The sequence below is a fragment of the Sprattus sprattus genome (genome assembly GCF_963457725.1).
Source record: "Sprattus sprattus genome assembly, chromosome: 4".
Classification (NCBI taxonomy): Eukaryota; Metazoa; Chordata; class Actinopteri; order Clupeiformes; family Clupeidae; genus Sprattus; species Sprattus sprattus.
The window spans coordinates 20,654,479-20,668,264 of record NC_137923.1 but is presented as its reverse complement, the minus strand read 5'-3'; the positions used below and the strand labels follow the sequence as shown (position 1 = coordinate 20,668,264).

General features: G+C 42.0%; 1 protein-coding gene across 1 annotated transcript in view; it reads right to left on the bottom strand.

Moving 5' to 3' along the window:
• tnika (TRAF2 and NCK interacting kinase a) overlaps positions 1-11,988 on the bottom strand; it is a 71,169-nt gene extending 59,181 nt beyond the window's left edge. Inside the window, exons 1-2 of the mRNA XM_080837353.1 lie at positions 11,681-11,988; positions 3,212-3,277 (exon numbers count right to left, since the gene is read on the bottom strand). Of these exons, the coding sequence (XP_080693479.1) occupies positions 3,212-3,277; positions 11,681-11,737 (123 nt within the window). The 5' untranslated portion in view covers positions 11,738-11,988. The remainder of the gene's footprint in view (positions 1-3,211; positions 3,278-11,680) is intronic.
• Positions 11,989-13,786: the final 1,798 nt, after the last annotated feature.

Here is a 13,786-nt window from a genome sequence, read left to right as displayed (position 1 = left end):
ATTCAAACCACACACACACACACACACACACACACAGGTGGACACAATACAAAAAGTCACACCACACATACATGAATGAGCAAACTCGATAAGTTGCTGTGACCTGACAACAGATGCCTCTGTGGTATCTGGGGTCGCTAAATATAGAGCTAAAAGAGAAACAAGAAAAACTAAATCTTTCGATACTGCTGAGCACTTGTTAGTGGAGACAGTCCAAGCACACTCCAAGTCTGAGAGCCCAACATTCTCTTCTTCCCCCAGTCCTCAAAAGGGAATAACTGAGGGGGACGGAGGAACTCTCCAGGATTTTAAAGAGGATTGAACGAGCTAGTGCTCCACCAGGAGAAAAAACCCTAGCTGAAGCTCTGAATTTGCCTTCCGTGCAAATCTTTTCTTTGACAACTTGCCCACTTAAGTAAATAGTATTTGTTCCCTTTCTTTTATTTTCCCCTGTTCATTACTGTAGACTGTTTTAGACTCCTTGAAAACAAACAAGACAAGGCAAGGCTAGTTTGTTTACATAGCACAATTCAAACAATGGCAATTCAAAGTACATTAGAAATGAGCAGATAAATAATACGTTAAAAGGTAACATGCATTACAGGAAAAGGAAAAGATTTTGATAAAATAACCCTAACCCACTACATCCAAACAGTAAATAGAAAGCATGACAGCAGTTAGGTCTTAAGTCTAGATTTAGAACTGGCTACAGGAGGGGCACCTTTGAAGTCATCTGGACTGGAGGGAATTCTGAGACATCCAGCTGTTAATCTGGACAATGCATTGACAAAGAGACTCTAGGGGACCTTAGTCATAGGTGAGAGGGCTCAGAAAATGTGGGTGTCTCCAGTATAACTATGAAATCTTATTGTTTTTAATTATATGTCCAAGCGGGATCCCCAAGATCAACTCCTGGGGGACACCACAGGTCAAGGATGTTGGTGTTGGCGTATAGTTTCAAATGGCAACAGCTCCAACAAGCTCCTGTCTTGCTAGTAAAATCTGAGCCACTTGTCCACCATCCAACCCAATGTTCTAGATCTAGACTGTGTAGTAATGTATTTTATTATATGGCAACAACAGTACAAGCGTTCTGATTGGCTTATGCATAGTCATGCTACCTGCGTATTGCCCTCCTCGAAGGGGGAACACAGAATTGCATGTTGCCCTCCCATGAAAAAGTCCAAATGAATGAAAGTGATAACTGAGTCTGAGTTTAACTTTCCAAATGAAAATGAAAACATCAACAGCAAGGATGAAATTCAAAACTTCATAAAAAAGCAGAAAAGTGTAAACACTGATTAAAAAAAACAAACGACATCGATATGCGGAAGCCTCAGTTTGATATTTCCCGCAATGACCTCACGCTCGGTTAGTAAGTATTTAATCTTCAACAGTGTCAAGGGCTGCACTGAGGTCTAATAACAACAAGACTGATGTTTTTCCTGTTTCCGTGTTAAGCTGTATGTCATTTAAAACGTTAATGAGAGCAGTTTCAGTGCACCCTAAATAAACAGACGGAGATAGAGGAAGCGCACTTCCAGTTCAGACTGATACCAACAGCCATCTACTGGCAACAGAGGGACCAAAGCAAAAGACAAACCGATCAAGTAAATGCTTAAGCTATGAACACCACCACCTCCCCCCCCCATGTCCAGTGACTCAGGTAATTCAAGGCACTACATAACAATCAATACAAGCAGCCACCCTGGAGAACTGGTGCTATGTTTACGGTCACCACTTTTTCCTACAGACGAGACTCACATTTAAGTGGAGTTGAAGCTTATTTTTTCCCGTATACACTTTTGCAGCTTTGAGTTGGAGCCGTGACCTTGCTTCTGGCTGAAGCCAGCACCAAACTAGACCAGTGAAGAGGACTCCTGCCTCCCACCTCTCACCCCCGGAACTGTGGTCTTGTGGGCAAGGGGAACTGTATGGCGGGCCAGGGGAGCTGTATGGCGGACAGAGAGAGTGGGCGGCTCGGTTGGGTGGTTTGCCCTCAGCTGCGTTGGGAGTGCTGGGGTGCGCCAGAGATATCACAGGCTTCGTTAATACTCCCACTAAAAAGGCTAATTTCAGGGCCCATCTCCCAGCACTAGCCCATGGCCACGTCATTGGCGCCTTTTAGAGAGCAAAAGCAGCCTTGCAGCCCTCTCTGAGAGAAATAGAGAGCAGGAGAGGAAGAGAGAGAGAGAGAGAGAGAGAGAGCACACAATATAGCAAGAGCCCGCCTCCCCTCATTGTAAATTTGCCTCACTGAATTATTTAACACTCTATCAGCAGAAGAGCTGCTTTCACTCAGCATGACAGACACCATGGAAGTGGTGAGGCAGCAAACAGACACTGAGCCGATTTTAATCACAGTGTCATTACCAAGTACCAGACCAGCCCAACCCCCCTCCATTTTCGGCTATGGCAGGGGATAAATCGAACATTCTTAGGAGCTTACTTTTTTTTTTCTACCAGGGCATAAAAAATGTAATGAGGTCCAGCATTACTTCAATTTAAGACGCGATGTGTGATGTGCTGGCTTTAGAGAAGGATAAAAGCTCAAAAGAGGGTTAAACAGAATTGACATACTATTAGACTGAGGGAGTGTTTAACACTACATTTAAACACAGTTTCCCTTTCTTTTTTCTTTTAGAAAATAAGAGCTGCAGAGGTTGAAGCGGCTGACTGTGGTACAGATCCACATCAAAGACTAAGTTAGTGGGAGCCCACCCTCCTGGGTATTAGCCAGGAATACCAGCACCAGCACCAGCCAAAACCCTGGTGACAACACACAGAAACACACTGGCATCCAGAACATTCCTTTGTACTTGCACTGCAGAGGAAAGCTAAAATAACCTACCCCTTTCAAGTCTCTGACAGCTCCTTCATGCAGCCCCAAACATCAAGTCCCCCCCCCCCCCCCCCCCCTTATTTCCCTTCGTTCTCCTCTTGGCAACAATGAAATGAGTGTGTGTGTGTGTGTTAGTTAAAATGATACAGAAGGAGAGAGAACAGAACAGACATATATTCAGGAAAAGCTACGATATCCTCTCGGAGCTGAGGATCGAAAAGGAGAGTCACAAGATTCAGAGAGCTTGAAAACCATACTGCAGCCTGAGAGAGCCACATCTTCCAACACAGACCCTGCATCACCAACTTAAAGACCAGGCAGTGGGACTGGCATGATTTGTTGAACTGGTGCGTCTGAGAGGTATCCTACCTTGTACACCTGTCCATATGTCCCATTGCCCACCAATTCGACCAGCTCAAATATGCCAGCAGGGTCCTGTGGAAAAAAAAGAAGGACATGGTTAAGGTTTGGTAAAGCATGGCTGTGGTTTAAGAGTTGTAAGGCTGCGCAGCAACAGCTCACTGACTGGTACCAGAAAGTAATGACATTTACCAGCAGGGCACCTGGGGCATACCTAGCATCCAGCCATTTCCTCTATACCAGTTTAAACTGTGGCAACAAGTGTTTAAATACCACAGGTATTAAGCTTATGTATGCATGAAGCCAATATCACTAGTACTAAGATTATCCAAACTGCTTGAATCAAAAAGAGCCTGAGAGAACCTTTCCACCTAATACATCAGGTAAAACATGACAATCAACACGGAATAGAAACAAATCAGGCAAGAGGGCACGTCTGATTTTGATTGCATTTAGGAGTCTTAAGCATCTTATCAACCCCGAAAGAAAAGGTAGCCCTGGAATTAAAACCAGAGAGTGAGACAAACATACACACGGCGCTTATCACAGTCTGCCATAAGAGAGGGCCTAACATTCCCAACCTGAACTCACAAGCTCCCTATGGGTCTCTGACTCATGCCATACTCAAACACTCACTGCACTTCAAAGCATTGACCATTTAATCCGAGTCTCTGGTGTTTGGGGCTTGTACAATCACACCCTTTCGCGTTGGATGAGATGAAGAATTTGGATGGGAGGTGGTTTGTGTGTGTGTGTGTGTGTGCGTTTGGGCAGGCTTGGTGTTCCTCTGAATAGATGACTTTGCTGAAAGGACAAAGCAAACAGAGTCTGAGCTAGGGAAGCCTCTGGCACAAACGTTTGAAAGCTAACGCTGATTTCCACGGAAGTGACTGAGAGATGAAGACAAGACGGAGCAGGTGGAGAGGAGCTCTCTGTTTGGATTGGCATCAGTGTTTGGCCTTTTCAATCTGAAGAGAAGCAAATATTATATTATCTGAAGATCTGTGGGTGTGTGGTCTTTCAAGTGGAGACGTGAGACAAATGCATCTCTAGTCTTTTGAATCTGAGTGGATTTGACATCACACCTCGTACCTGAACACATTAAAATACCATAGAAGAGGAGGAAGTCTGTGTGTGTGTGTGTGTGTGTGTGTGTGTGTGTGCGCATGAGAACCTTGCAACAGCTGCGGCATAACACACACACAGACAGTAATCCATAGTCTGGGGCAGTGGCACAGGGACTACACAGAGCAGCAGGTGTCCAGACAGTTTTTCGTTCTCCTCCCAGGCTTAAAAAAACATGACTGCCCTTCAGGGGGCCAGCCATCCCCGAGTGAACTCAAGAGACACACACACACACACACACACACACACACACACACACACACACACACACACACACACACAGGTAGGGATACTGTCAAAGCAGGGGGCATGCAGTCTCATTGAACACCACAACATCTCAGACATACATAAACAACTTAAACACACACAGGCACACAAAAGTACACATCAAAAACACAGAAATAAAAAAACAGATAAACCACTTTACCTAAGACAAAGCGAAACAGACATCATTATATGATGTTTGCGGGTGATTTAATTACAAAAATACTAAAACCTACCATGCTACACTCAGTTGCTATATGCCAAAGTGATGTCAGAGAAATGGTGGCATCATGGAATTCAAAATAATTGTTAATTCTTCACCTCACTTACTATTTGTCACTTACTGTCTCTCAAATACACTGAGGAGGCACTTAATATGAACAACCTCTTCAAGTCTGACAGGGTAGGCATCTGTGGCCATTTCCTTCAACCCCATCTGCTTTTACTTCACTCTCTTGTATCCTCAGGCAAACAATACAACAACTGAAATTCCCTCCTCTCAACTCATACACCTTCACCTTCTCTCCTTCCTCCTCTCTGCCACCCCACCCCCCTGTCATCTCTCGCTACACCCCGTCTTTGTCTGACGAGACGGGCTGACAGCACGGCCCCTCTGTTCAGCTGAGTCAGCAGACAGGCAGGCCGTGCCCTCCGTGTTCATCATCTTCTTGTCCAGCGCCTTTTGCTCTTTTTTATTTTCCCACCCATCTTTTCTGCTTTTCTCTTTTGGACAGACTTTCGTAAGTATTCCAGACACGTTTGATCCCCCCCCCCCCCCCCCACGTCAAGGCGGCTGCTGATCAAGTTTGAGAGTGGGAGCCAGAGATGTAAAATGTAGGAGCATCTGAGAGAGTGTATGCCCTCTCTCTCTCTCTCTCTCTCTCTCTCCCCCTCTCCATCTCCTTCTCTCTAGATCCATCTCTCTCTCTCAGCTGTGTTCCATTAAACATGAAACGAGTTCATTCAAAATGCATTCAGATTGGCTATCTAGGTGGGTGAGGATGGGAGAAAAAAAAAGGAAGACATTTAGGAGGTCTTGTTTCAGCCAAGCCTTGTCTGCAAACCAGACCTGCATTAATTCACAGCCATTGGAGTCATGTCCAAGACCACTTAATATACTGATTTTGACCGAAGTGCACAGCCATATTAGATAATCACTTCTCTACTGTCATCTTTGCATTCACATTAGAGGCTTAATGAAAAGAATGAACTCTAAAGTAAACACAGGTCAATGCTAAGCAAATGGGTTTCTGCCTGTAAAGCTTGCAACATGTTTTAGCAAAATCAGCTGGAAAAAAATGCCTACACACTTTAGTTTGTGTAAGAGCAGTCATAGTCACACATTGCTTTTGTCATCTACAGTCCAAGTGAGCTTGACCACAGTGGTTAGGCCATTCACGACATGCTAAAACCAAAGCAGCTGCAGCTTTATTTGAAAGACTAACCGACGTGGTTGAATGGGATGCCTTATGAGTGCTTTCCTTCATTTCCTCATCAAATAGAAGTCATGCAGCAGTTGGTCTCTTTCTACTCAGACGCACACACACATTGACAGACACCATAACGACTCACTGCTCACCACACTCATGTGGTGTCTGACGCACTGCTGATGCTCACATGACATTACTCAACGACCCCCCCCCCCCCCCCCAATTATGCTAGAGTGGTAAGTCAGTGACTGACTGATTTTACACATTCACAACGGAATTTACAGAGAGTAAAGAAATCCACCAACACAGTTTATTTAAAAAATTATAATGGAAAAACATATTCAAAGAGTGTCCTAAAGAGTCTTTCAGTTGCAAAAATCAGCCATGGCCTTATGTGTTGATCCAATACACCCAACCCCCTATACGAGGTCATCCCTAAAAGACTGACATCTTGAATGGCTTATGCGACCTCTTTTCCTCATCCGAGTAACAATCCCAAAGGGACACAATATTGAATTTTAAAGTCATTGTCAAAAGGTCTTTACTTTAAAAAGAAGGGTAGAATAAACGTAGATATTATTTGATGGGGTTAAAGTAATCCTCACAAGATAATGGTTATTATTATTATTCCAACAACAGCGCTACACATACTGTGGAAAAAACAACTAAACAGACATAATCCTTGGCTCTGATGAAATGGATATCTCACTATAAATATCCACATCAAAAGACATGGTTTGGCGAAGCATGTGGCACAAAAACATCCAATCTCCTGTCAGAAGTTGACAGCTATTAGCTTCTAGACTTAACTTCGCAGTTTCACTGATTAATAAAGGGGAACAAACACCAAACAAATAAACACAAATAGTAGTCCTCACACTTGACTCTGCAGACACAGACAGGAAGTGGGTCAGCGGGCGTCGACCAGGGGGCACAGTGACAGTGGGGAGAGGGGGGGAGGAGGAGAGGGAGGAGGGAGGATTGAGGACAGTTAGTGCTCTAGGCTAGAAACCAGCCGTTCACCCCCTCCCCTCCCCTCCCCTCCCCCACCTCTCGCTCTCTAGCATAGTGAAGCCAGACACAACAGCCTGAGCCAGAAAAGAAGTAAAAGATTTTGCGCAACTCCTTCACTTCCAGTTTTGGGAAAGGGACACATCAATGACATTAACATAACACGGAACACATAGCATCCACTCTCAAATTACACCATTTCTCAGATACATCCTATGAAGATGATACTTTAATTGTCCTACAGTTTCAAGTCAATACATTTTCCTCAAGCAAGCTCCACTTGTTCATTTCCTCTAAAAGATGCCCCTACCAACAGTTCACTCAAGCTACACATGGCATCTTCTGAAGGGCCCTCACAGTGCACACACCCCTCAATCTATGTTATAATGGGTGACGTCAGATCAGTAGGTCACGAAGAGGGTTTATTCTGGCCATGGTATGTAAGGCTCACTTGGCAGGTGTCACTGCCCATACACACATCCGTACAAACCTTTTCTAGTAACAAAAAAGGAAGAGCAAGAAGGTGACTCCATAAGGTATATCTAAAAAGGGATTTTCCAGTGAAATCTATGTGCTCTGCATTTATGATTGAGCTAAAAAGAATCAATACATTTTTTCTGTTTCTGCATATGTCCCCCATGTCTTCAGCATTACAGACAGTCAAGTGACATTGGAAGGGAGGAGACCAAATTAATAAACTTATAGTGGAGCCAAGTCCACCAATTAATTAACTATGGTTTCAGTTATCCACAGTTTACCACAGCCCACAACTATTAAGTGGAAAATTCCAAAAGTGTATGGTTCATAAGCTTTTTAATTTGTTTGCACCACTTGGAGTAGCCTTTCAGCAGTCATACTTAATATATGACTCATGCATGTCTGTCCTTGACGTATTCTTCCTTGTAAGTCTGAAGTAATCAAAGTTGATATTCCTTATATTTTAGTTTATGAGGGGCACTGTAGACCCTTATACCATTCACAGAGCTCGATTCTGAATGGTGCATCTGGGTGTACAGTATGCCACAATAAAAAGCTTGCCAACTGCTCCTGATAGTGCTCCACTTCTAGATGACCTACTTCTCCACCCTTCATTTCTCCAAGCATGTACATGCGTGTGTCAGCACACACATACAGAACAATAGAGTATGTGGAAACAGGCTGCATGATGACAAAAAAAACAAGACCTTGCCCTAAGACTTCCACGGAATCACGTGCTCCGGTAGGATAAAGTCAATAAACAAAAACACGAGGAGCTTGTTATCTCTTTAACAGGAAGCTTATCTACCACAGACGTAAAACCATCCTGTAATAGCAGAACCACATCTCCATGTATTTGGCAAAAGACATAACTTGAATGCATGTTGTATGTGAACAGTACAGTAAAGTATATTGAAACAGTATTGTGAAACACAGAGACAAAACATCTGATCTGTGCCTGCTTCCTGGGAAGTAAAATCAGACAGTAACCCACTACTGCAGCAGACCCAATACCTCTCTTATACACATCTATGCTTACAGTTTCCTGCTTGTGATGGCCTGTCTAAAATATTGTCTTACTGCTCGTGATATTGCAGTGTGTTGGGGGTCAGACTGTTGCTTAGCCTACTAGTATGCACCGGGTGTTGTGTTGTTTATGCTGTAGTGGATAGGGTTGTGTATCTGTAGCGTATCCCTTTTGTGTCGGAAGATAGCATGTGTGATTTTATCATTTAGACAAAATAAATGTTATGTTGATTTAAGTCAATATTAGTTTATTGTGTAAGATTAGCATGTCTGTGTACTGTCAATGTACCCGTAAGTGTAATGTGACCATCGTCGTCCTGAGTGTGTGAATGTGTATATGTGTTGTGGAAGCTAATAAATGGCACTCCTGGGGCTGTGCGGTGTACCGGAGCACAGGAGCTGCCATGAAACCTAGAAGCTCTGCCTTGCTGTGCCTCTTTTCTATGCTAGCTTGATGCAATATGAACTGTGGGCTACACTCCAATATCTCTTTAGTTCTTCTTAAGTTTATATTTTTTATTTTGTGCAAGCATTTAAACTTGTGCACTGGTGTGTTTTGCTCTGCAATGCTAAAAATAAATCAAGATGGAAACTAGAAATGTAATTTGTTTGGCTTTTGATCTTTAAAACATTGTGGATTGTTAACAGCCTACATTCAGCTGATGTTTTTCTTGGATTCACAGTGGCAAGGTACTCTACGATATGTCCACGATAACCAACTACTCATTAATTAGGTAGATGGAAGGCCAAAGCAGTGCGATTCAACCGCTATTGTTAGCCACCTCACCTGATAACAACCTACAATAGGGCACTAATGTTAGTTTGTGTACACACAGCTGCTCTAACGGGTCAGTCATGAATTTAAACATGTCTGTCACGATCGTTTTGATTGGTCATCTACATAAATTGTAACATAGGAAGTGACAGAGCTGCTAAGCTACTAACAAAATGCTAAGCATTGGATGTCAGCATTACAATTACTCCTAAAACCGGATATGGGTGAAGAGAGAGCTAAACTAATGACTGTAGAAACTGTCATTTTCTAGGTTTTTGTTTTTACAGTTATTGTGGCAGACAAAGGCACAGGCCTACAGTATCTCTGGTGGGAACCTTTCCATGTTGCCAGACACTTATATGAGCCTGTCAGTGGCAAAGACAAGTGGTTCACTTTGATGTGGATGCTTGCAAACATTTGTGTACAACTGTACCAACATTCTCCTTGGTAGCCTAAAGATGCTTAGGCATTTCATTGTGTGCGTAAAAAGATCACCAAGTCTGTGAATTCCTATATGAAATATTTAAAACAGGCATCTGCAGAAATATTTTACCACTCTCTTTCAAATGTAAGTAGGCTAGTGAAAAACTGAGTATGCTTTGTGTGGCTACGTTTTTCGCAACAGCTGATAATATTAGAACATAAATTGGTTAGGACATATGAATCATCCTATTGCAAAAAGTGTGTAGTGATAATAGAATAGAAACATAAAGAAAGCGAAGGCAGCTGGCTTTAGCACACTACAAACTCTGTTTAATCGGCACAGTTTGACAGGTATAAAACTGTGTTAACGCCCATCTGTCTTCACATCACACGTGCATACATTCTTTGTTTAACAAAATATACAAGAGTACACCAAGAAATTGCATTCATACCTACATAAAATGTACTGATTAACAAAAATCTATTGTGTTCTGTATACATATAGAATGCACATGTATGTGATGCGTGTGTACACTGTGCCTGCAGAGAAGATGCTGACTGATGTTGCGTGACTATGGTAATGTAATGATAATAGTAGAGATGTCTTTTTCTCGATATATGTGTTCTTGCATGGTTTGTTCATCACAATTCTGTCACAATTTCCTGTGCATTGCTTTTATTTTCCTGTCTGATCCGTGGATTTACTCCTCGTGACCCTCTGCTTCTGCTGAGCAATCACACTTCCCATTTTCTTGCGAAAAGGCATCTTTAGTTGCACACAATCATTGGAAATGACCTTAAATCTACCAATCATTAGGCAACACCTGACCAGAAGAAACGGCTGTACATGGTGCGGGTATTCTCACATTTTATACAGAATTCCAGTCTGGCATTCATTTGTACATAAAGATATAGATGGCGCCCAGTTATAGGTATATAGCTTATACACCTGTGACTCGTTTTATGAATCAAAGAGAAGGCCTAAATTCTAAAAAGACGTGATCATTTTTCCAGCCTATTAGGACTTTGGCTATTCGTTCATTAAGATTTTCGTTACAGTGTTAAAATAAACGCAAACTAAAATTCGCATGGCCACACTGAGAAATGTTCACGGTTGTAGGGTTGGAGCCATTGAATGATATTTTCAGTAACTCTGAACGCCCATCATCATGAAGCTCTATAGCCTTCATAAATGTCATGTGCGCTTCCACATACCAGCCCTTGCTTGCAAGCGTGCAGCGAGGAGGATTTTGAAGCCACTAGGCGAACAAAAGAATTGGGTCCAGCAGTGAGCTCTGAGCCTAGATTTACGCGATGAACGACAAGAGACTACAGGGATTCATTTGGTTTGGTGACATGGTCTACAAATATTATTCACACGACTGTCTAAACAATCATATCATGCCATTCGTTCGAGTTCTAGTATTCATATTTGGCTACAAAACACTTTTATATCCTACATCAGTGTGTCTTAGTAAAGGCTTTTGGAGAGCATTTATCACCGCAAATCATTTGGACTGTCAGCCTAAACACTAAAATCTTACTGTTACCAGACATAATCCTAATATGTTTTTTTTTTTTGTTATTGTAAATGAGAGTGACTGATAAAGGTTGCAGGCTTCGTTAGATTGTGTAGACACGGTTAGCTGGATTTTGATGGAGAAACGCTAACTCATCAGAGGCTACAGTGCGGTAAAAAATAAATAAATAAATAAAAAGCTATTTGGGACAAATCTTCTCTAATGTAATATTGGCGTTGGCTAACAAAGAAACAGTTAGGTCAGCACAGGAAACAAAGGATGCAATCTGAAATGAAACATTTCCACTTGTTCAGGTCGGCTTTAAGCAACACTTTCTTTGCTAGGGCATGGGCACCATCAGGTGCACGTATAGTAACACCCAACAACCGTTAGGCTACAGTGATGTTAATTTTATCTCTCAACTTACCCTCAGCGCGGAGAGGTCTATTTCATCCAGACTTCGTGCCGGAGAGTCGCTCGCCATGTTCCCAGTGAATGGGGCTTACAGCGAAATTATTACTTTTATCTAAGGAAAGCTAAGAGAATCCTCGGCTACGACTATGCAATCACTTCGTAGGAAAGCCCTCGAGAAATTAAGAGGAGGTAGAATAATCTTCCGGTAACCGAACCAAAGGCAATGGCCACGCCGCAACACTGGCAGTGGGTTACAGCCGGTCTATTCACGCATGCATGGAATGAGAGCATTCTATTGAAAACATGTTCACTGCACCAAGGATAAAGGTTCTGATGTGCTGCTCTACAACCACAGCAACAAGGCTACAGTGAGCGGCAGGATCAGTCATATAAAACAGGAGTGGTTACTGTTGTGGGCGGGCACAGCACACCGACACGCCCATATCATGCCCTCATTAAGGTGATATTTGGATGATAATTTGACAAGATACTGATTCCGGTGTCTGAGTCGAACTTTGAATAGGTATTATTAAGCAAATAGATCCAATAGGTTGGATTTTATTTAATCAACCATTTATTTAGCAGCTACAGTGGTCTGAAACAGAAATTGTTGATAAATGCTACATGAATAAGCTCTATGTTTGAATAGTCCTCCTCATCATAGTCAGAGGTTGGGTTGTAGGAAGGTCGGTTTTTTTATATCATTACACGTTTCAAGTTGTTAACCATAAGTTTAACCATAAGATAAGTCAACATCACGTGCAAACTTGATAATAAGAGCTGTGTGAATATCATGACTAGCTCATATGTTAATGAGGGCAAGGTCTGTGAAATGGCACGTGTGGCTTCCTTGGAACCTTGTCTAACAAGGAACTTTTTGGATTTTCAGTTCAGCACTGTCAATCATTACATTTTTAGGTTTGCATTGTTTTCTTAGGAAAAGAAATGGAGTGAATGAATATTTAAATACAAAAATCACATCTGTCAAAGTCTACTTTCTTAGTCGAATCTGAGAATCAATGTTTGACCTTTAAGGGCTGGACATACAAACCTCAAATACATATCATCAGTTATATCAGATTCAAATGTTTTGGCATGTACAGTAGGCTGAGATGCAGCTACAGGTGTACTCTTTACCCAATTTGTAACTCTTTACATGGAAAACACAAACATGTCAGTTAACTTTGCTATGGTATTGCTGATGTACTAAAAATACATCTTCTAACTGGGCCAAAATAAAGATTTTTATTTAATTCTCATACCCACCTTGAGCCATTGCCTAAGATGCAGTGAATTCCCCACAGCTGAACAGAGCTCTGTTATCCCTGCATCAGTAATGCAGTTATTGTTTACCTGGTTGAGGTCGTTCGTTGAATTTGCTTATGTCTCTTGCACTGATAAATGTAAGCAGCTGGACAAAAACACAATATGCAGAGACCAGAGCATGAGCAAGATAAACAGGATACAAGGACTAGTCCTTTACTAATACAAATTATAATAATAATAATACCTTTTTAAAAGTGCTAGGAGACATTAGCTGTTCAGTGTGTAGACACTGATAGACATACAGCAGGAAGTATTTTAGTTCTGTCATTTGAAGTCACATTTTAATCCACTATTCCTTTGCTGTGTACAGTCAGTGTTCTCGCAGTGTTCACACTTTCACAATTTTTCTCACACGCACATAGTAATTGTGTGGGGACCTGTCTCACTGAACATTTTTAGAGAAATGATTAAGAGGAAGGGGACACTTAATCAACAACACCAGTAATTCTGCAAATGATTTTCATAGTCTTTATAAAAGCAACTCTTCGTCATCCACTGCAGTGTGTCAATAGTAAATAATATTAATCTGGTGGCTCTCCTCTTCCATGTGACTCATGTCCCAGAAGGACTAAAGATGGGGGGAGAGAATGAAATAATATGAAAGTGAATGCTTGACTGAGAGGAGAAAACAGGGAGAGAATTAAAGATGGGACAATGAGCACTTTTACTTCAACAAGGCTGGCTTTCAAAACTGCTGAGCTTTGGGAGAGAGTGGAATTAATGATCCTTTTACACTGTGCTGCATTACATAGTAATGGCCAGACAGTCTGTGGCAAATGAGGAGAGAATATAG